At 33.3% G+C, this 25593-nt stretch overlaps 1 protein-coding gene across 1 annotated transcript; it reads left to right on the forward strand.

Moving 5' to 3' along the window:
- Positions 1-1769: 1769 nt before the first annotated feature.
- Positions 1770-3498, forward strand: LOC149139673 (borneol dehydrogenase, mitochondrial-like). The gene is made up of 2 exons (XM_089450011.1): positions 1770-1903; positions 2512-3498. Exons 1-2 carry the CDS (start codon positions 1833-1835, stop codon positions 3350-3352), a joined length of 912 nt encoding a protein of 303 aa, XP_089306137.1. The 5' UTR covers positions 1770-1832; the 3' UTR covers positions 3353-3498.
- Positions 3499-25593: the final 22095 nt, after the last annotated feature.

Raw genomic sequence — 25593 nt, forward strand, 5'->3', positions numbered from 1 at the left:
CACACACTTAAAAATATTTATAACCTATATATAGAGAAAGAGCGTTCATTATAAATATATGTTTTCTATTTTAAAATATGATTAGGGGCATGTATTAACATTTTAATGTGTAGAATGTGAATTATATATATATATATATATATATATATATATAACAAATTAGGAAAAAAATAGTAATAACAAAAAAAATCTATATTCTCTGTAAATAAAATACTTTAATTTCTTGCTTAATTTTGCATCCACCTTATATAAAAGCAAAATAATTAAAGGTAAAAAAAATGATATTAAAGAAATATGTAATATCTTCATTATTTAATATGGAGTTGATACATGACATGTAAAAATAATATTTAAAATAAAAATAAATTAATAAAAAAATATTTTAATGTTAGCTTTAAATAAAATATTTCAATGTGTATATTAAACAACATAGTTTTATATCAAGTTTATATAAATAAAACAAAGTAATTTGAATTTAAAAACTCCTCATGTTTTCACTTTTCATTATAAGGGATATGTGTAATTTATTACATTCATAATATAAAGTTGATATATAACATTTAAAAAAAATAATAAAAAAAAGGTTTAAGATTGATTATATATATAGAAGGTTAATTGTAAGGAATATGTGTAGTTTATTACATTCTTAAAGGAAGTTGGTATATAACAGTTTAAAATATTAATAACAAAAAAAATTAATATCGATTATATATAGAAAAGTTGTATTCCATCAATGACTTTTAAGAAAAATTGTAGCTCATTTGTTTTTAAATACGGAGTTAACTTGTAAGACATATAATATATATACTATTTGAAAGAATATTTATGCCAAAATAATAATTTATAGAAAGATTGGTAAGTCATTCATCTTTTAATATAGAGTTGACAAGTAATATTTTAAATATTAATAACAAATTTTGTTATATATATAAAACATTTTAAACAATATGTATAACAAAAATAATTATATAAATATGATTAAGACATGTATTAACATTGTAATGTGTAAAATATGAATCATCAATAAAATATTTTAATGTCAATTATATAAATTATGTATATATTATATAAAGGAAAAGAAATAGTTTAATGTGGATTATATATATATATATATATATATATATATATATATATATATATATATATATATATATATATAAAGATAGATTTGATTCTATTGATATATTTTTTTAGAGAAAAGTTGTATTTCATTTTTTAATATAGAGTTGATCTATAACATTTTAAATACATAAAATATGTTTTCTATTTTTAAATAAGATTGGGACATGTATTAACATTTTAATATATAAATATAAATCAAAAATAAAATATTTCAATATCAACTATTTTTATATTATATAAAAAAAAATCATAAATTAAAAATGTTTAATATAGATTTTAGATTTGTAATTTTTTTTTGTTAATACAGATTTGCCCAATATTAATAACAAGAACAATATTAATAAAAAAAATCATATATAAGCTGAAAGAGTTATTTTAATTGGTCCAAACCAAGTCATTAAAATATGTGTGTTATTAAAAGTCACCTGGTTCAATTTTCTGGCTAGAGACCGGCTCAGTGGTTGAGTTAGAGATACCTGAGATTTGGCATGGTGTTACGATAATGTTCGGTGGAAAACAAAAAAAAACATTTTATTGGTCATTTATGGAGAGGCCCAAGGTTATCTTCTGGGTTTAAGAAGCCCCCGCTGGGCCTGCTTCTACACAATATAGTCTGCTTCTTCTTCTATTTATTATTTGTCTTTGGGAGTTATTATTTGTGTTTGGGAGTAATTTCCTTCCTGCGTCATCTGATTGCCAGATTTCCAGCCATGTCTAACGAGGAAGAGAATGTAATCGCTGCTTGTGTTAGTAAACTGAGCTCGAATGGATCAGAAAGACGGTAATCACAGTAGATCAGAATGTTGATTCAGTTTTAATTTGCAGCTTTTTGGTTTCAGAATGCAATTTCCTGAATTTATGTTATTATATTTGTTTGAATTTATTGATTCACGTTTAATCTGCAGTTTTTTATTTTCAGAATGCAATTTTCTGTATATGTGTTTTTTTGGGGTAATAAAGAAATTTGTAGTTTTTTATTTTTATAATGCAATTTTTTTGTATATATGTTTTTTTCAGTAATAAGGAAATCGTAGATATAACTTTTTCCAGAATATTACAACATATCTATAAATATAATATTTTTCAGAGTATTACAACATAGTCATGTCATGAAACTGAAACTTTAATGGAAAGTTATCAATAGACTTTCCGAACTATCGAAGCTTTTACAACACAGTCATGTCATGCTACGACTGAAACTGGGTGGGAGGTTATCATTAAACTCTCCACAGCACCCAGGCTATACATCATTGAATTTTGTATATATGTTCTCACCCAGGATATACATCATTGAATTTTGTATATATGTTCTTATAGTGTTAGCAGGGTTGTTAATTTAGGAAAAAGTAACTGAATAACTAATTCCGAACAAATAATCTGTGAATGCAGACTGGAGGGTAAGGTTGCGATTATAACAGGAGGAGCCATGGGAATCGGGGAAGCCATTGCTCGGCTCTTCAAAAAGCACGGAGCCAAAGTCATAATTGCAGATCTTGCAGATGAAGTCGGCAAAAAACTTGCAGAATCCCTTTCTCCCTCTGCAACTTACGCGCATTGCGATGTAAGCAAAGAGGAAGACGTCAAAGCTGTGGTGGATTTGGCCATGGAGAAACACGGTCAGCTGGATATCATGTATAACAACGCCGGTATCAACGATGCCCTTTGGTTTCAGAGGGTTGAGGAGTACGACATGGAGCAATACGATCGAGTAATGAACGTAAACGTAAGAGCGGTGATGCTGGGCATTAAGCACGCGGCCCGGGTGATGATTCCGAGGAAGAAGGGCTGCATAATCTCAACCAGCAGCCTTGCAAGTATAGTAGGAGGATCTGCCCCATACTCATACACGGCCTCCAAACACGCAGTGATAGGGCTCACTAAAAACGGTGCAGCAGAGCTGGGGAAATATGGGATCAGGGTGAACGCTGTCTCTCCTGCTGGTGTAGCGACGCCATTTTCAGTGAAGCAGATGAGAAGGGGCGGCGATTCTTCCTCGGTTATTTCTGAAACGGAGAAGGCCACCATAGAGGGCCTTTGCAACAGTATGGGCAACTTACAGGGGCCGACTCTTAAAGTAGAGGATGTTGCGGAGGCCGGGCTGTATTTGGCGAGCGATGAGGCTAAGTATGTTAGCGGGCATAACCTTGTTGTTGATGGAGGAATCTCTGTTGTTAATCATTCCTGGGGGGCTTTATCGGTGACAGTTTTTAACGCTAATTTTCTGAAGTAATCCTGCAATGTCCGGGGCTTAACCTAATATTTTGGAATCATTATTGATTTCACAAATATTTAGGCGTCTATCGTAGAAGAATAAGGCTTCCTAGAAGGATAAGGATCACTGTAGATTTAGATGATGAAGTATATATATGTTTTAAATAGAGGAACAATGATATTTTTCTAATACTATATTTCTTGTTTAAAGATGTTTGAGATAGAGTTGAATGTTACAGTTTTATGATGAGATAGAGTTGAATGTTACATGTTATGTATATGAATACACTGGTTTATACATATTAATATAAATGTATATAAATGCAGTGTTTTCTTTTTGCTGAAAAAAGGTTTCCTAGAAGAATAAGGTCAACTAAGTCAATTATTTGAAGTAGCTCCTCTATGTTAATTTAAAAATATTTTGATTTGCAACAATGCAAAGGGATTATATTTTTTTATTTTTAAGGAAGAAACTAGTATCTTGAACAAGACATTGTCAATGGAAGGCAATATGTTTCCAGTTAGGGTATTCTTGAGTTGGTTAGGGCCAGTGGAATCTTTATTTCAAACATGAGACAGTAGTGTATGGAATCTTTATAAACACTTTGTGCTAATTTACGAGTAGTAAGTTTCATGAATATGAATTTTTGTGCAAAGACTCTGTAATAGTTACAATAACAATTTGAGATAAAATTTTGGCAAAAAGAAAATGATATGCCTCTTCTGTAAAAGAAATTGAGATTGTGGAAATTATTTCTAAAAGGTTTTTGATATGAAAAGATGAAGAGTTATTGCGTTATTGCACAATAGAATGAAATTATATGGTATTTAAATGGAAGCTCATTACTCGAACAATACTTGATGCAGGAGCATCCAGCTCTGAGGAGACAGAGACTCAATGACTGGTTCGTGCAGAGACAGGACACGACTTTCAAGGGTGATTGGACAGGTCACCAAAAGGACTAATTGGTTGTTGTTTTTAATTAATCATTATTCATTTCCTTTCTTTTATTTAATTACAGCACAAGTTAAGTTACTGGTAGTTAGCTAGGTAGCAACAACTGTTTTAGTTAGTTTATTGTTTAAAGAAACAGGTAGTAGTTATTGCATTCAGTTTCCAAACAGTTACATTCAGTGTAGCTCAAAAGGAAGAAAATACGATGTAAGAGGGTTCTGTTTTTTTTGGTTCACCTCAGAAGAGAAATTAAGAAAAAATATAGCAAGACAGCATTCAAGCAAAAATAGAAGGACACCCTCTGTAATTGAAACTTTGTTTCCTTTTCCGAATATAAAGTACTGTTCATTACTTTACTGTGTTATACAACTGAGAGTTCAATTATTTGTTATTTTAAAGACAAGTTAATATAGAATGATATTCATATGCTGTAACTAGAAACATTGAAGCATCACAGGCCTCAGGCCGAAACCATAAGTACGTTGCCAGAACTATCATACAGCAAGAAGAGCAAGTGGACAAGTAGCATATGTGTACATCGTTGCGAGGATAAAGCAAAGACAGACTTCATATCAAGTCGAGTTACGGCCAAACCGAACAGAGCCCATACGCCAACACAAAGAGTCACACAGCCATTATTAAATCAACACAGCGACTATCAACAGAGGTAACAATTCCAGAACCATTTGTTTTCATTTAAATACAGTATTTCATAAGTCTTCGTACACCACAGTCCATTAGACAACAACAGAGTCATATAAACAAAAGCGGCACTGCCGTAACAGCAAAGTCTAAGATATAGACGCATGGAGGCCATACAATGAGACAGAGAAGCGAAACCCTGAAGATGTGAATGCCAGCGAAGGGCACGCCCATTCTACAAACCCTAACCAGCAGAACCCTACAGCTAGTCCGTATTACATACTCTAAAGAAATGCTGAAATGAGAATAGACCCTACCCGGTCAAAGGAAACCAGAGATTGGAGGAAGCCGAAGACTGTATTGAAGAAACCCTCACGAGCATAGTCCCAACCCACCTGCACAGGAGCACAGAATGAATTAATTCATCTCTATAACCAGAATAATGTCAGAAGAAGCCGAGTCATATTGTAAGTTGCAGGAGTAAAGGAACAGTGAACTTACCCAAGGGTCGACGAAGGTTGCCGAGCCACAAAACGAAACCACAAGCTGAAAGGCACAAGAACATTGTAAGTGTCGACAACAGATGGCAGAGGACGATAAATCATAGAACAAGAGGTTACCTTGAAGCCTGGTTGCGTTCGGAGGGAAGGTAACTCTGTGGCTGCGAATACCTGCACAGGACCAGAGTTCAGAGACTGGAAACCAAAAGACTGTTTAGCTAAAGCCATTAAAATACAAATCCTTACCACAGACTTCCAAACCGGGTCGACGAAGACAGCAGCTACAGCAAAGGTTTTGCATTTCGAACAAGAGCCACCATCAGTGACAGAGTGAGAGCTAGGTAGGTGTCAGTGCACAGAGGGCAGCGCTATAGCCATGCGGAGCTGGAACAGAAGGGGAGACGGAAGCAAATGAGCCAAGACTAAAACCTTAAGGGTTTTACAAAGGCGGGAAGCCACGGAGAGGACCGGTGATCCACCTGGTAACCGGAAGATGAAAACTTAAATGCGCATCGGTGCTGGAGCAGATATTTACCCACGCAAGTGTGACCACGTGGGACTGAGGTGAGTCACGTGGCCGAGACCACGTCACCAGGGCTGGGCCATCAATACTTATTTCTGTAATTATACCCAAATAATCCTTATTTCTGTAATTATATATATACCCACACACTACATAAGAGTGAGTGGTAGGCAGGTTCTGGAAAAACCTCAGTCCTACCTATCCTCTAAAGCTAAAAAAAGGGTAAAGAACTGTACTAGGAACTTTATAAAGAGTTTAAATAAAATAAGAGTTATAAGAACAAAAACCAAACAAGATTTATGGAAACTGCTTAATCGAAGTAACATTACAAAATTAATACTAAGATTTCTCGCAATTGTAAAAGACTGAAAATAATAAAATGTTTCCTACAATTTAATTAAGAAAGTAAAAATATGGACCATACACCTTGTCTATTGGGAAACCATATAAACTAAAAGAAAATTCTTTATATAATTGAACGATTGAAATTAGAAATATAGAAAGGTTTTATCAACAAAAAAAAAAAAAAAAAAAAAGGTTTTTCCCTTCAAAACCTTAACATTTCCCTAACGAGATATGTAATTTGATCCTAACAGAGGGTTGCACAAAACTCTAGCTACAATACCATAAAAGGTTCCATGGTCACAATAGGACGTGAGGGTGTACAAAAAACAAAAGAGTATGCCATTTATTCACATAGTTTAATTACTAGTATCAGTTCCCAACACAAAAGAAATATCAAATGATTTAACATTTTCTCGAAAATGAGCACTACGAGCTATGAAATTGGGTCATCAAGACTGTTACTAAATAAAAACTAAACTATAACCATCGGTGTATAATGCCGGTGCCAAAAATAATGCGGAACTTGTAGACAAATTGAAAATTAATAAATAATTAAAATCCTAGTAATATTGCATGTGATCGTAACTATATATCATTGAATAATGCAGAAAACCCCTCAACTGGAAGAAAGAAAGTCAACTTTGTTAAATTTTGTAACCTCGTGTGACTGAGAAAGCTCATAAAGGCAAACTTAAGGAGTTTCATATTGGAGCGAACCCTCCATGTACCTTGCAAGATATATAAGCAAGAAGAATTTAAAATAACCTCTAGGAGCAACATGGGAAGAAAACAACCTAATTTATAAATCATTAAAGAATTGGAATGAGATACCTATAACAACATAACTGTTGAAAAATCTAGAACTTGGTCACACCCTGGAACTCGTGGAAGTTGAGAAGGGTTTGAAATCATTTAGCCTATACCCAAGAATATGACAAGGAATAGTCAACGATAGATGAAAGGGTATAAAACCCGACTGTAGAAGAGAAGCTTGGAGATAGTCATGACCTATACACTTGCAAACAAAGCCGGAGACAAAAAATTCATTATGGACCTACTATGCAAATAACTCATGAAATTATAAAGAAAACAAGATGAGCTGCGACGCAGCGAGTCCCTGCGTGAAGCAGATATGAAAAAAGCTATTATGCAAGAGGGTACTCTACTTGTACATGAGTACAGAGAAGGTTCTCTCATTTCAAAATCTGAGAAATCCTTGTACAAATGTTTTGATGATATTAGCACTATGGAGGACAAATTTATGAATGTATGTAAGGTACTGAAAGTTAGTATAAGCTTCCAGGATAAGCTGTAATGCTTTTTGACTTTTGGAGGAAGACTGTAATAAGTACATTTAGCATCTCTTTTGCTCATATATGAACAGGTGGTCATGATAAGTAACCGATCCAAGAAGGAATGTTCAATGTATATTTGATTTCTATCTTGGAAACATTAATATAAAGATTTGTTTTTCTATGAATTCACTCCAGCTTGTTAGAATTTCCATATCTCAATACTTGATTCAAGGCATGCAAGTAACAAAGCCGTAACAAATTTTGATCTAAAAAATTGAAGCATTGATAATCCACTAAGTCATGTAACCAGCAATGTGCATGAAGGGGATACAAAATTAAATGCTTCCCTTTTCATTTAAAGGAATGTTTTGACAATATTTTATAGTAGCGGTGATGATACTTATGGGAAGAGTGAAAAATGAAGCGAGAGCACAGGCAAAAAGTAACCCCCACCATTGTAATTGTACCTCTTTCTTGTAAACCTCGCAGAGTGCAAAGGCAACAGCAACAGTCCCAAACAAGAGAGTGTAGAACCACCATTGTGGGATGTCAGGGTATTTGCGCATCAATTTAGTATGGATATCAGGCCGATTGTTTTTGGATGCTGCTACAGCACGCTGCCATATTTCCCTGCACCATAACAACGCATGTCATTTAAACTAGCCAATCTGCTGTGTTGTGACAGAGTGAGGCCAAATCCAGCACACCCACGATACACTGGTCAGGGTTGAGAATAGATAACCAGGGAACTTGCCATTACTACAAACTAATGCAATAGCTAGAGGTCAAATAGATGGATATTTTAAAATGTATATATAAATAATGTGATATTTATACTCTTTCTAAATTGAAAAACATAACAACATAATAGAGATGGAATAATGTAACATAACTTCGAATCTGGCATCTAATAAACCGACATCCGAACAAAAATAAAAACAAGCAGAAGAGCAGAAGAGATTTTTTTTGTTACCAGCTCAATGAAGATAGCTCCCCTGATAAAATCAAGCAGTTTTCCGAACCCAGAGTTCGACTCCACTTGCATCAAATTCTTATTTTACAGCCTTTGTTTTTACAGAATGAGCAATCAGCGGGTCCACGCACGTAGAAAGGATCTTCATAAATTTGATGCTGCGTAGACTTTAAAATAAAATGACATTAATTTGCGCATTTGATAAGCATCCGGACTTTTATATATTTTAAATAAATCATCGTCTTGGATGATTGAGAGAGGGATGGTTTCGACGCCTGAGAAGCATGCTGCCTTTTACGTGTTTGAATGAAAATGATAAGAGTTTCACTTAAAATAAATAGTCTTGCATGATGGCGTTAGATGGCTTCTTGCTACGAAAGTGAAAGGCTCAATTATTCACATGTTTGTTAGAAAAACCCCATCCGTCAATTTAATATTACAAAGTGCTTTTAAATGTATAGTATTACTGCTAATAAGTTGTAATTTCCCTTATTTCAGAAGCAAAGCAATTTAATGGTTTGAAATTTTTCTTATTTCAGAACCAAAGCCATTTAATTATTTGAAGTTTATAAAACGCGGCATTCTTAACAATGGGGAAAATGAAAATGCAAACGGAAAATAAAGGCAGAATCATGTAATTGTATTATCATTGGCAGGTAAAGGCGCATGGAATAAAAAAAAAAGGAAAAAAAGTTAGTGGACTATGTGGGCCTTCGCATGAGAGCCACATGCCTTGCCACTCTATCCTCTATCACCATTACATAGCATGCAATCCGTAACAGCGCCACTTAAATGTTGCATCAAGCTAACATATGTAACTCATTCACAAAGCCAGCGTTTAACACAGAGCACCCACTAATTGTTCCCATGTAGACCAATTAATTCCTCCCATGGCCTTCGATTCACCTGCTGTCTGGCTGTTCTGGTCTCTGTAATCTCCAACGTCTTCAATGCTCGTTAACCCAACTTACTCAACAGACTGCACATTGGAGGGTGAAGAAAATAAAAAGGCTATTCTTCGGCTGTATGTTGCGGTAGAATCGAAAGATGGCGCGACAGTGCGGAAGATTTTGGCCCCCGATACAGAGTGGTCGTTCCACGGCCCGCCACGGTATCGATACTTAGCGCGTTTGCTCACAGGTGTTTATTTCTGCTACCAGCAACCTCAGAAACAGCATCTCGACCTCTGCTACCACAAGGGACCTGTACAGGCATGTGGGGTTCTTCCGCGGGCCTAAATGCACCCTCGCTGCTTCAGAATGGGGGTTCCCACTTTGCTGCTACAGGGAAGGGATCCCTCACTTCCTTGCTGTCTCAGTTCCACTATTCACTAACTCATGGAGGGAATTCCAGCCTACTGTCACCATTAATTCAATACCAGGTTGCTAGAAACCTCTCGCTGCCACAAACCAGGCCTAAGAAGTGCCTCAGATAGTACTCGCTGCCACAATCAGGGCTTGAGAAATAATTTGGTGCTACTACAGTGCCTCAGACATAGGCTAAGCTACTGGTCCTCCCTACTCTTCCGTTTTTGAAGTCTCTGTCTCTACTGCTCCTGCATCCACAACTGGGACTAGATCTGGAGCTACGGGTGCCATTGGTGCTCCTGGTGCTAGATCAACTTACTAAAAAGCATAATCGACTTCTTCAACCCGATCAATCAACTACTCCTGCATCTTTAGCTATTGATTCTTCAGTCGATGAATCAGGCATACCCATATGAAAGAGAACGAGATCCCTCATATAGAGAACCAAGGCGCCTCCTGGCACTCTTCCATGCAGGAAGAGCACGGACAGCAGAACACCTGCCATGCACGAAGAGAACGGACAGCCAACACCTGCCAATATGCCAACACCTGCGAACAAGCAACTTAGCATATGTACCCATTCGCACTTAACAGTAAAAATTAAGGAATTAATGTCAGCATTAAATCGAAACCGCAAACCGTCAAGGCCAGTTGATTGTGGGTAAGTAGCAGTTTAAGATATGGTCCGGCCTCTTCCGCCTCGGGAAGAGGCCAAATAAGATGGCCAACAGAAGTTGAAGTGCAAACTTTAGGATATAACTAAAAATACCACTAAAAAACCCGACGATTTAATGTTATCTGCCCTCCGAACGGTTACTATAGTCCCTGCCGGATGCCAGATGGCAGGGACTAATAAGGGTGGTAAAAACTTAGTGCTAAGTTCAAGAGCAACCATAACCATATTTAATTCAATAAAAAGTTGGACTGTTGAGCGAAGAATTGAATCAAACGCACCATTAGATTATCCATGGCTAATGCACTTAATTACACAATAAATTGCATGTTGTGGGTATCGGTCTTCAAAGCAGTAGCAAACGATTAGGGCTCTTCTCTGTAGTTGTAGAGTCGTGCCCTCTGAGGTGAGGGGATCGAATGGAACTATGGAGGACCATAGGAGGAGGTGGTTACTCCCATAACCACCAACCTCAAATCTCATTTGTCCACAAAAAACACTTAGCACATATCATCCGTAGATCTTGAAATAATAATTACACCTATAATAATTTTCCTCACCGGTTAACCCATACATTTAAAATATTCTGGAACCATCGATTAAGGGAAAGTGTAGGTAAAACCACATTTTTGTACGCATATCAAACCGATGGTACTAATAATACCGTAGTCAGAATAATCAAATGAGCCAAGTACATTAACTAACCGAAGTATAATGACACGACTAATCAAACAATAAACCAAGAAATCAATAAGTTGTTATAACATATTACCAAAGCGAAGTGTGGGGTAATAACACCAAATAACATATATAATTTAAATATGAATCCATAGTAGAGTGATAATTATTCTAACATGAACACATCGCTTGATAGGTAATATATCAATTAAAAAGTAGTTTTAATATATTATAATCATGGCAATGTTATTTGGATTAAAAAAAAAAATTGGTGTATGTTACAAGTGGCATCAAAGGTCAAGGGTTCAACATTGTGGTCTGTTTAAGGGAAAATAGTAACAAACTATGTTGTTTTCCATAGGAAAGAAGAATTGAAAATATGGAAACTCTGCTTACATGAACAAATTCTACACCCTTACCTATATCGAGTCTTGGGATGTGGGTGCAATTAGGTGAAGAACCTTGGTCCATATCCACTATGTTGTTTTAAATGGTGAAGAGTTGAGGCCAAAAATTACTAATTAAGAGCAGGTAATGAATAATAAATGAGAAACGAAATAAATTTATATGTTATACAGTCAAAGAAATGAAGAATCATGTCATGGGTACATTGAAATAAATTATGCTATGTAAGTTAAGTTATTGAAATACCAGTTGAATTATTGTTGGGATACCCTTACTACAAGAACTCATATGTTCAACGCCTAAGAGAGAAAACAATTGTTTTGATGACTTATGTATTTACACATGTTAATTAGTAAATCATATCCTGTGACTACGGGATTGTGAATAGAGGGAATTTTATGATTTATAACGATAGGGAAGTGTATGGGTAGACAAATCAGGAGACGTATCCGTGTGTAAATGAAGTATTAAGTCCCATACTATTAAACAATTATAAAATATTAGATGGGTATGTTAAGAGAGAAGGTGAAGCATTGCATATGAAATCAATCTGAACAGTTTAGGTTATCTGCATGATGAGTACCGGTTTCTAGTTGCAAGACCCTTTTGTTAATTGCAAGAAAAAACAAGAAGATAAATTTATGTCTCGATACATAATTAATAAGGTCAATAATCATAAATATGTCTTAAACTAAACCTCTAATATGGATTGTTGAAGAAGGAGATATGCACAAGAAGGGGTAAAGATACTATTGGTAATAAGACTTAAATGCTACATTAGATACAGTTGGGAGGTAGTCACTTGCCTGGTGTAAACTATCTCCTTGTACATATACTAGATGTTGACCAAGAACCTAGCTGAGAGAGTGAATGAGAAAATACTTGGTAGTAAAAATAAATTTTCAAATCCTAACAAAAGGGTAATCTTACATGTGCATGGGAGGAAAGCCAAAAAGTAAAGAGACTATAGAAACATTGTGAAACCCTCACAAGTGCATTGTAAGTTAAAAGAAGATATTAGAAACTCATCACAGAATTAGAAAGAATTTTGAGACTTATAATCTAATAAAAGAGAGGGAATATACACAAAATAAAGTGTATATAGAAATTAGAAAGGGGAATAAACCAAATTGAGAACCTTGTAATACGTAAAATAAGATACATGATGTATGGGGGATATATAACATTTATGAGTACAAAATAAATGTATAAATATGAGTCAATGGTGTGTGATTGGTGGGAATGATTGGAATCATTTCACCAAATTAAGCATTAGAAACTGATATGGAAGATATCGACAACTGTACGTATAAAATAATTCTAATGCAATAATAACTAGCTAGTGCAGATTTCATGATTGGTGAAAATAAAGTCTAAACTGATAGGGGAATTAATGAGCTTTTGCACAAACAAGTCTTGTAATAAATGGAGCCACATAAAGAATGGTTACAATAGCAAAGAAATTGGAACATCTATCAACATGTAGGATTATAACAATCAAGTGATTGAGAACTGTAGAAGAATCAATGGATATAATACATGATCAAGAACCAGCAAAGTGGAGATAATTTGTGATAAAAATAATGGAAGAATATGAGTCTCAAAGAAGTAATATAATTAGATATTTTTAGTTGGAAGTAACATGGTAATTGTATCTAGGTTATTCACTGACACTAAATAAATATGAAAACACATCATAATAGTGTTGTTGATATCCATAAAGATATTCACTTTATGTTGAATATAGCAAGTATAAAGTGAGTAAGATCAAAGTCAATTTTAAGAATATGAAAAATTACTAGAGAAGGAGTGTAATGTCCCCTAAAACATAAAAAAGTAATCTAGATAGCTTTTTAAATTCATGTATCTTGTAGATGTAGGGGCTCAAGAATCTTTTAAGTTCTAGACTTGCAATACTAAATCATATAATGATTATCTAAATGGTTTATTTTATAAGTGTATCCCCATTGGGAAGGTTAAGAATGATAGAAAACAAGATGACAAGAGAATGTTGATTGATTGAAATGACGGATAATTGTAATTCTGATATCTAAATATTTGAGATAAGTGGATACAAAAGGATGAACATGGATAGATGCATGTTAAAATTCATGGCGAATTAAGTAGAAATGAAGAAAAGATATATATATATATATATATATATATATATATATATATATAGATATACATATATAATAAGACCAAGTGATACAGTTGTAAATTACAATGGGGAAACTCTTAACTAGATCCTTGCTTGTATGATGTTTTTTCTTTAAATTTTGGAAAATATAAAAAAAAAAACTCGAAAAGGACTATATATATATATATATATATGAAAAGATATACAAGACATTGGATGTGTATATTAATACTCTAAGGGGTCTATTGTCCTAATGAGACTTAAAGGATTGACAGTGGGTATAGGTATAAACAAAATGATTAGAAACATGCAGATGACTGAGTAAGGTAACTACAGAAATGTGGCATATAATTTAAGGAAAAATTGAAGCTGTGATAAAAGAATGTTGGTATTTTACTGGCAGAAACATTACCCATGCCTGTTGACATGGAAAGCACAACATGCCACCAACCATTATTGTCCTAGATAAGTACTTAAGGAGATTTAATATGACTTTTATAGACACAAGTGAATTCTAACCAAATGACTGAATGAACATATGCTTACGAAATCAATATGCCAAGACAACCACACTAACATGATGTGTTGAGGTTGTTGTCACGCACAAAAGATGCAAGGGGAAGAACCCCATAGTTGTGGTACATGTGACTCGAGACACCTTAATCAATAAGTTTTAGTATAGAAAGGAATATAAACCCAAGAAGGGAGTTGTGAAAAGTCATAGGTAAGGTGCGTCAGAGTAGTACAATGGTAAGGTTTGATGATGTAATTTGTTATTTGTGTTGATTGTAAGCATGCATGTATTACTCTACATTGTGCCTTTGAATTTTTATAGAGGTTTCCTTTTGGTATTACCTTGTGCTTTTAAGCCTCAACGACCTATTGGAAAAAAAAAAAAAAAAATAGAAGGAAAGAGATAAAATAAGGAGAATCCAAGTGAATTATAAAATATTTATTAAGAATTCTATGTGAAAATACTGGCGGATAAGTAATGTGGAGAGGACAAGGTCCACTTGAACAAAGGATAAAGATAATATTTGCCGTGAAAATGGTAAGTTGAAACAATTGTCCTAGAACTTTGGTAATGTTTTGTTGTGGCATATTGGATATCATGGAATTATGATGATGATAGTATGGGGGTGGTATGATTCCCATGTTGGGGCAAAACCACTGTTTATTAACATATCACCAAATTTCATATGTCAATTATATTCAAATAATTTGTTGATGGCTGAAGTGAATAAGATGTGGTTATGTGACATATAAGAAAATAATTATACTAGAGTAACATAATGAGTGTGAGACATTCAATGCGCATATGAATGCAAAAAGGGAGGAACCCCATGATGGTACACGAAAGAAAACTTGCGTGTAACTTACATCAGCAACATGTAATAAAACATGGAAAAGAGGCCAAAACTGAAGGAATGTTTCAAATTGGACTTTTAATGTTGCATTAAAAGAAAATAGCAAAGCAACCCAAGATGGAAATAACTAAATTACTAGGAAAAAATAGAGAGCAATATAGCCATATTGAATATGGAAAAAAAGGAAGTTATCCTAAACTTTGCGTATGCATGGTTAATGCATATGTAAGATTTGAATTAACATAGAAACATAATAGTGCTACCTAGGACGATAATGCACTAGTTGTAATCCAACATAAAAAAGGAGCAATAAATGATTTTTGCAATATTACTACTATGTAAGTAGTGCAAATGGAATTGGCACTTCCATGATCTAAATTTTACAGTGGAACTACATGATGGGGTCCTTGGCAATTTCTCTAGCCATTGGGTAAGTAAAATGATTAATTGATATTGTTAGTGAGCTACAATGATATTGCTAACTCTTATTGAGTGTAGGCTACTAACCCTTATGGGGTTGTGAAGCACACTTATGACCCTTATTGGGTACACATGTAACAATTGATGGTGTCTCTAGTAGAATTTGAAATCATTATATATATATCATAAACAATGATTGATGGAAACTAATGATAATTTTGATGGATGTGAATGTAAGTTGAACCAGACGGAGAGTTCCTGGTCAAACCTATGCTTATTATCATTCAAAAACAAATCATTGTAAGGGATATGTGTAATTTATTACATTCATAAATATGGAGTTGATATATAACATTTAAAAAATATTAATAACGAAAAAAAAAAGTTTATTATTCATTATTATATATATATATATCTATATATATATATATATATATATATATATATATATATATATAAGTTTTATTTGAGGGATATTTGTAATTCATTTGTTTTTTAATATGGAGTTAACTTGTAACATTTAAAATATTAATAAAATGTGTGCATATATATATATATATATATATATATATATATATATATATATATATCAAAAATTATGTACTATTTAAAAAAATATTTATGAAAAAAATGATAATTTATAGAGTCTTATAAATATATGTTTTATACTTCCAAATATGATTGGTGGATGTATTATATATATATCTAGAGAGAGAGAGAGAGAGAGAGAGAGAGAGAGAGAGTTTGTACTCCATTAATAAAAAAAATTTAAAGAGATTTTGTAAGTCATTCATTTTTTAATATAGAGTTCACACACACACACATATATATATAGAGAGACAGAGAGTTATCAAAATCTGTTTTCTACTTTCAAATATGATTGGGGCATGTATTAATATATTAATGTGTGGAATGGCAATCATAAATAAAATATTTCATAGCCAACTATGTATATACTATATAAAGAAAAAGATATATATATATATATATATATAATTTTTATTCCATTAATAGTTTGTTTTTTTTGGGAGATTTGTACTTCATTTTTTAATATGGAATTGATTTATAAGATTTTATTATATATATGTTAAAAAATAGTCTTCTCGATATATGTTTATCAAACTATGTTGAATTGGAAATAAAATATTCCAATATCGACTGTTTATATACTATATAAAAGAAAGCATATATATATATATATATATATATATATATATATATATATATATATATATAGATATATATATATATATATATTAGATTTCAATAATAAAAAAAATTAATATGGAGTTTATAAATATTACTAACAAAAACTATTGCACTGAGAGGTTCATTCTATAGCCTAGTGTGAAAGTGATGTGTAAGTATGTCCTTGTTCAACTTGAAGTTGACATGTGTCCCTTTTAAAAAGAATAAAATGTTCTCTACATAGAAAAACAATGTCGGTTATAATAAAAAAGAAAAAAAAAATGTTATATAGAGTTGTCCATATGACCTCATCTATTTCATGTAAAGTAATTAGAAGTTAAAAAAAAAAAAATTAAATGTAAGATTTTCAAAACCTTGTACTTTTCAAAAATATTTTAACAAGTGATATCAACTTCATATATATTTATGTATAGAAAAAAATGTTAAAAGAAAATATTTTAAAGTTGTTATGAATAGAATATTTTAATACAAATTAATATTGACTTATACTTCAAAATATATTAATAACAAAATACTATTTCAATGCACATATCTTGTAATCTTTATGGAATTCAAAAATACAATTTCAATAATAAAAAATTAGAGATTTTTTTTTTTCACTCTAAAATAAGTTTGCATATGAAAAATCAATCCCTCTCGGTGGAGCTACGCTGTGTTAAAATTAAGGAGAGACAAAATATTAGATAAAATCAAGAGGCTCTCCAGATGAGTCACTTGGAGAATGCCTAAGCACTCAACACTCTTCATTCAATCAAAGTCTCATACATATAAAATCATACATTAGTTGGGTGGTTTGAAACAATCCCTAAATAATAGGATCTTTGACCTAAATAGAGGATCTCAATCGTAATGTACAACAACAAACAACCAAATACATTTATATAGAAAATATTAGATTTCTCCATTGATTTCAACACTCCCCCTTAATGGATAAATTCACCTAAAGTCATATATTTCCTTCCTTGGCTTAACACAGACCACTTGATGTGGTTTTTCTTTATCATTAGTGATAGATAAAGCTCCATGGAGTGCAAGCTTACTTGAAGCAATACTTCCAATATCAATCATCTGAGTATGAGAATCTTTCCACCCGCACAAGGTTTTATCTGATTCCATGAGCTCCTTGTGGATCACCTCATTAAAGTCCATTATCCTTATTATTAAGGATGTATAATATGATTTATTTTTTCCCCTATAGATTACTTTGGAGCTTTAAGATGGAAAATATTGAGTTGATGATTGGCTTTGATAAGAATTGTTAGTTACATTTAAGGCACCTTTGTTTCCTTTCTGTATCTGTTGTGTTCTTAGTTCTGTGTTTCCCTCGTCATCATCTAGATCTTGAATAATAGGTTCATGATTCAAGTGTTTACACCCTTATTCATGAACCACTGGTAGCTCTTCAGTTGAATAAACCTCTTCAATTGCATAAACCTGTCGAGCAGATTGTGGCTCATGATACTTCTGGTCATAAAAGATACACATAAAATACATTACGAATCTAAAAAGGGATGGTAGTGCTAACTGGTAGGCCATTGACCCGACCTTGGATACTATATCAAATGACCCACAAAGCTAAGGGGAAAGTTTAGAACAGCTCCCCAAGTTTAAGGAACTATTTTTTAGTCATACTTTAATAAAACATGTTCATATACTTGAAATTACTTGTGTGTCCTCTTTAAATTTGTGTAGCTTTTTTGTTTGTCCTGTGCTGCCTTTAAATTCTATTTGATCCTCTTGACCATTTGTTCCATTCCATGTATCATATCTCACCATAGCATTATCCTATCTTCAGGTCGAATCCAACTTAAAGTAAGATGACACTTCCTTCCATACAAAACCTCGAAAGGCCTAATCCTGATTGACAACTAATAACTATTGTTATACGAAAACTCTACTAAATGTGGATAACCTTTCCACTTTGAGGGTTGATTCATTAGTACATGTGTAACATGTCCTCAAGGACCTGATTAAACCTTTTTTGTACCCATATATTTGTGGGTGGTACATAGTACATAAAATTAATTGCATACCCATCAACGCCATCCAAAAACTTGAGGTGAAATTTTTGTCCCTATTTAATATGAATGTCTTTGGCACACTATGAATTCTAAAAATTTGTTTCATGAATACTTCCGCCACTTGTGCAGCTCTATAGGTAGACTAAATAGGTATAAAATGGGAAGCTTTAGACAATTTATCTACTGCTACAATAATAGAATCATGTTGCCTTCGTGTCCTCGGTAATCCAATAATAAAGTCTAAGGAAATTACCTCCCATTTCCACTCTAGTATAGATAGGGGGTTTAGTAATCTAGATGGGTTTTTGTGGTCCACTTTCACTAGATGAAATTACTAGCATCTTTCTAGGTATTCAAAAACCACTCTCTTCATTCTACGCCAGAAAAATTCCTTTTTTAAGAGTAGTGATCATTTTCTGATAACCCAGGTGAGATGTGTAACATCCCTTGTGGTATTCATCTAATATTAATCTTTTAATTTTATCCACGAACATAAAGTTTGTCCTTGTATATTAACATGATTCCATTTCCATTAATTACATAATCTAGTTGTCTTCTTTGACCAATTTCATCCCTCATATTTTCACGAGTTTGATAATAAAATTGGTCTTATATTTCTACCATTTCGATTTGTTCAATAAAGTTTGTTTCGATTTTGTTCAGTATCACTTCACATAAATGTTTCACTCTTTGACTTAGCGCATTTTCCACCTTGTTTTATTTCCCTTTTTTGTGTTTAATGTTGAAATCATATTCGCTCAGGAAGGCCATCCATCTAGCCTTCCTGGCATTCATGTTGGGTTGGATAAACAAATATTTTAAGTTTATATGATCCATAATGAAGTTGAACTTCTTACCAATCAAGTAATGTCTCCACATTTTAAGGGGGTGTATGATTACTACTAACTGAAGGTCATAAACTACATAATTTCCTTCATGCACTTTTAGTTTACGGGATTCATAAGCCACCACATTCCCTTCCTACATGAGTACACCTCCAAGGACTTCCAAACAAGCGACAATACGAACTAAAAATTCCTTATCAGGATTTGTTATTTTCAACACATGGGCAACAGTAAGTGAATGTTTCAATTTCTCAAAATTTTCTTGACAGTTTTTTGTCCATTCAAATTTTCCTCATTTCTTCTACAAGAAGGTTATAGGGTATGCGAACATAGAAAATCACTTTATAAATCTATGATAGTAAACAGTGATTCCCATGAATGACCTTACATCTGCCACATCTTTTATAAATTGGCCATTCAAGAATGGCATTTACCTTTTTGAGATTCACTGGTATCCCATGTTTAGAGATTACATGCCCTAGATATTGTATCTTGTCTTGGTAAAATTCACATTTCGGAATTTAGCATATAGTTTAGGTTCACATACGGTCTTTACTACTATCTCCAAATGTTTCTTATGTTATTCTAGGGACTCTCAATATATCGATATATCTTCTATAAAAACTAATACAAACTTGTCAAAGTATTTGCTAAATACATTGTTCATCAAACAAATGAAGGTAGGAGGTTCATTCGTGAGTCCGAAAAGTAACACTGTAAATTCATAATGTCCATATTCGATTCAAAAGATTGTCTTGGGTATTTCCTCTTCTTTAATCCTCAGTTGGCACTAACTATATCTGAGATCTATTTTGGAAAACACAATCACCCCCTTTACTTGGTCACACAAATAATCTATTCTGGGTAAGGGATACTTATTTTTAACAGTCATTTTTTTCAACTCTTGGTAGTCAATACACTGCCTAAATTCTTCATCCTTTTTCTTGACAAAGAGAATAGGTGAACCCCATGGTGACACACTTGGTCTAATGTACCCTTTATTTAATAACTCTTGTAAATGCATTTTTAATTCCATTAGTTTTGGTACACTCATTCAATAAGGTGCCTTTGATACTGATGTTGCTCTTGGTATCAGTTCTATAGAAAATTATATTTCCCTCTTAGGAAGTAAACCAGGAATTTCGTAAGGAAATGCATCATGATAGTCTTGGACAACTTCTAATACATTTAAGGACTTAGCTGACTTATCTTATGAGTGGTCCTCCACCTAAATAAAAAAAAAAATGGCATATTTTTCTTGCAACCCTCTTCAATTGTAGTGCAGGTATCTAATGCAAAGAAATGGCCCTAGGTATGCCCCTTATAATTTGGGTTTCTCCATTCCATGAATTTTAGTATTTTCAAACTTTAAATTACAATTTTCTACGACATGAGGGCTAACATAGGTCAAGCTAGCACCAAGGTTTATTAATACAAAAACAAATTGGTGAAAAAGGAATACCTTTTATCTCAAACATGGTGGATTTATTCTTTGTTTGGCGCCCTTCCAAGGCTACATTGATACATGGTATATTTCTGGCCACATTGTTGAGAGTGGAGGCCTCTTGAATGTTTTTTGGTTTTTTCATAAATTTGGTGTTATATGGGTAGTTTCATAGTTAAACATGGGGTTCTATGCAACCCATACATTTTAGGGTTCCTTATCCCTTTGATGAAATCATTTATTGTTGTTTTCTGCTTATTTAGACATAGTTTGAGTCTAAGTCTGTGTTCTTTCGGTCTAATAGATATTTTTGCTGAAATTCCAATTCTGACCACCTTTACCAAGTTGCTTCAACTGTCCAAATTTCCCTCCTTTTCCACCATGAGCAATTTTTTCCTTCTTCCTATTAAACCAGGATTTCAAATTTTCATTTCTCCGCTTGGCCTTTTGATAGCAAATCCTTTCTTTCCTAATGGATTCATCCATGGTTTTTAGATTATCATACTCTATTAATTCATTCAAAGATAGTGGAAGGCAGTTCATAAAGTGTTACTTTCACTTTTTCCTCTCTTATTTATGGCACATATTGTAAAATATGAGTGAATTCGGTTACTAACTCATCCACTGACACTTGGACAAGTTTTTTATCATGAAATTCTTTAGCCTTATCGTTAAAATAATGCTTAGTCAAATATTTTTCTTTAAAATGTAACTGGAACTCCTCCATTTGGGTGTGGAGCCTAATTATCTTCCTGATTGTTCATAGGTTTTTTGTTTCAACCATGGTAGGATCCTAGTCCCTGATGGGGGTGTGTGGGGGGCTTGCCCCCCCACTATTGTTGCTAGGGGGGTCAAGGGGGGTTGGTTGGGGGCAGGTGGATGCAATTATTTGGATCCCCCTGTATGGCGTGGACTCGGGGGAAACACCCTTGAAGCAAAAATTAGATGAAAAATTGCCTTGTAAAATATTGTAATTTCATAGTCAATCTAGGTCATTCATTAGGTGGAATATCGGGTAATAGACGTTATGTTAATTTAGGGCTTTTTTCCCTAGAAGGAAGCCCTCGATTTATATGTGGGAATTGTATTGCCGTTGTGTATGATTATTCTGTGCGAGAAAGAGAGAGGAGATTATGTGAGAGTGAAGAGAAAATTACAACGAATTTATTGTAGATTGTATCTCTTCATTTTGGTGGATAATAAAAAAGGAAGGACTGGCTGTTTCTCTGTGGATGTAGCCCAAATTGAGTGAACCACCTATATCTATGTCTTTCTTGTTTTATTCTTTCCAGTTTTTGTGTTTTCGCAATATTTTATGTGCTCCATTGCTCTGTTAATTAATTTATAACACCTCCCAATTAAACCTTCTAAATTATGAACTATTCCAACTTCTTACCACCATAGGGGGTATTTTCCTTGCAACTGATAGGTAGCCATCTTTTCTTTTAACTCTGTAGAGTATTCGTACACTTGAAAGTATATTATGTTTATATTCATGAACCACACTTTTTCCACTTCTTCCATTTCTTCATAAGAAGTTGGGGGTCTGAACTTTTTGAACTCTCCCTGGAGTTCCATTTTGAGCTTCCTCCCTAATTTTAAAATATTTTTTGATGAACTATGCTCTTCCCCTTCCTTGAATTTTTCTCCATTGCTTTCAACCATCTCCTTAGTAGTCTTCTACTTAGATGTCTCCCCTCTATTTTCTTCATCGCTTACTATATTTATAGTCTTGAGATTGCATTTATCAGTAAATATTTTAATAAGTTGCTCTTGTTCAGTGGTAGCTTTTAGTAGTTTCTCATGTTCTGCACAAATATTCATTAAATCTATCCGCAAATGTTTCATCATATTTAATATCTCCTTGGCGGGTACTTGCACTTGTTGACCCAAATGCACATAAATTTCTTCTTCTTCGATGTGAGTACCTCCTTGTGGTTCTCCGATATCCATTCGTCCTGTTTAGTTTGTCTTCTTATTCAGTGTAAACACAAACATTTATTTTATTAACAAAAATTGTGGTAAGCTCAAAGCCTACAATAGTGCAACATTTTTTTCTCTAATACCATATGTAACATCTCTCCCAATTCACACCAAAAAAGATTTTATTAAACTAATAATTTACATAATGAATCTTTTTTTATATGTAAGGTAAATAGTGATAGGATTTTAATCCTTGTCTTTCATAATGTACATAATACATCATAACATAAATATCATTAATTGAGCTACCAATCATGCATTATCTAACATTTACAAGTAATAATTTGATGTTTCTATTTTTCACCTATAGAATACCTCCATGGAATGCTTCCACATATTTTATATATTTCTTAGCAACTGTATCTATTAAATTTTTTAACACAATTCCAAATTTTGATGTCTCGTAGTCTAAGCTTAACTATTTACAGACTTTTGAGACCATAGAACATCATATATATATATATATATATAGTGCGTATACATAACTGTAGAACTTATATACTTCACTATAGGCCTTACACTTCATTTTCTAATGCATATACCCATTAAATTATGAAAATGGCACTCGACCCTTCAATTCCAAAATGGTATATTATCAACGTATATATGTACACTGTTATAAGGTTTCACTTTGGGCTTCTTTACCTTCATCAAATTGATTTGCAAGTCACGACTCTATATATATATATATGTATGTGTATTCAACTATTCCGGCCAAATAGGTATGTATCATGTGGTGATTTTTCATGGTTCAAGGGCCCACGCTACTTACATGGAAACTTAGATAGCTAGTAAGCTCGATGGTGGGGATCACTCTATGGTTTATCAACGGTGATGGTTTATTGGATTTTAGTTAAGGTAACTGCCTTACCTTGACTCGCTGTCACGGTCTCATTGTTGTTTTATCTAGTTGTGAATTTAGCTCTACAACCTCATATCGAATCCATCTATAAACAAATGTGTTTCTCCAATTCATGAGATTGTTACCATCAGATTTTTGGTAGTCTTTACTTGGATTCAACCTCCAGAAATTAATATGCTCACAAGAACGCTTATTACATGGACCTCGTTCGACTTCCCTAGTAATTTCTCAAAGTTTTTGTTTCATATATATATATAACTTTCCTTCTCGCATTATCAGGAATTCACCCACTAATTATTGCTTTGACTGATTGCAGGTAAACCCTCATTTCTTGTCGAGGGTTTTTAGATCATGAAATCTAATTTTTTGAAGGATTCGACTCGGTTCCAACGTCTCTAGGGGGGTTTTCTCGGCATGCTTCTCATGGTAATATTAACTTAGAAACCGTAACCCTAACATTTTAAAGGGTTTTTCCTTTTTTCTTATGTCATATAGTCTTGGATACTAAATGTTCCTCCTCCATGGTAAGGAAATATGGAGTCCCTGCTCTTTTAACCGCAGGTAAAACTATTTCAGTTGCCTTTGTGTTTTAACTTCCTTCCCTTATGGTGAATCTATAAGAAAATTAGGAATGGATAATGACCTCACCCATTCTATCGAAGGTTAGTACCATTGATATTTTGTTTCTCAGTTGAGCATTTGCTGGAATGACATCTATAATTTTCTTTATTTAATTCAACCTTGACCGCTACAGGTGCTTATTAAACTTTATTCTGGCCAAGAATCTCTTTCCATGGATGGACTTCTGGCTTGTCTATGGCTAGTATGGGGTTGTATTATTTTTTTTTATTTGAGGATTTCACCTCCTCACGAGGATTTATTTCCATACAGTTATTTAATTTTTCCATGCTTGGTCGAGGCCCATATGGTTGCAATTGTAATTTTTTCCCTACGTTTTTAGGACAGTAAATTCATATTGACTGATATTTAAACATGGTGGCTTTGATAAGGATTCTTAGCTTGTTTAAAATAAAGTAAGGCTCAAGCCTATATGACCAGGTTTTTGTTTTTAGAATCTTTTACTCTATGTGGAATAAGAAAACAATTGTGTGCTTTCTTTTCCCCTTTTACAAATAACCTATAGCTTTTATAGATTTTAAGGGGACTTCTTATCCTTAATGATTGTACTTCTTTCTTTTCTTAAGAATATGTATGTATATTTTTTTCTTTTAAATGATTTATAGATGTGTTAACTTATTTCTTTTTCTGTTTTTAGTACCATCAATGCAGATAATATAGTTTTAATAAGTTTGGTAGGACTACATCTTCATCATGTTCAACTTCTCATCCCCTATCAGGGGGATAGCACAAGATTTGAACCCAAGACTTCCGATTCAATGAGACTTCATTTTCACAGAAATTTCCAATTGAGCTACCCCAAGTGGAATCTTGTAATGGGGGACTACTTCTAGTTATTTGAGCCATATCTTTATTTGTCATGGAATGTCTATTCTATGACCTTCAAAGAAGTCTATTATTCTTAATAGGCCTACAACAATTAACATGGTTATAATATCTATCTACCTTTCCTGCCTTAATGATATAGTACACATTTAAAAATCTTTTATTCCACCACCTTTAGGTAAACAACTTCTAGTACTACTTGCATTCAT

Source organism: Pinus tabuliformis, chromosome X, assembly GCF_031772625.1.
Source record: "Pinus tabuliformis cultivar Carrire ecotype Pingquan chromosome X, CPIR1, whole genome shotgun sequence".
Classification (NCBI taxonomy): Eukaryota; Viridiplantae; Streptophyta; class Pinopsida; order Pinales; family Pinaceae; genus Pinus; species Pinus tabuliformis.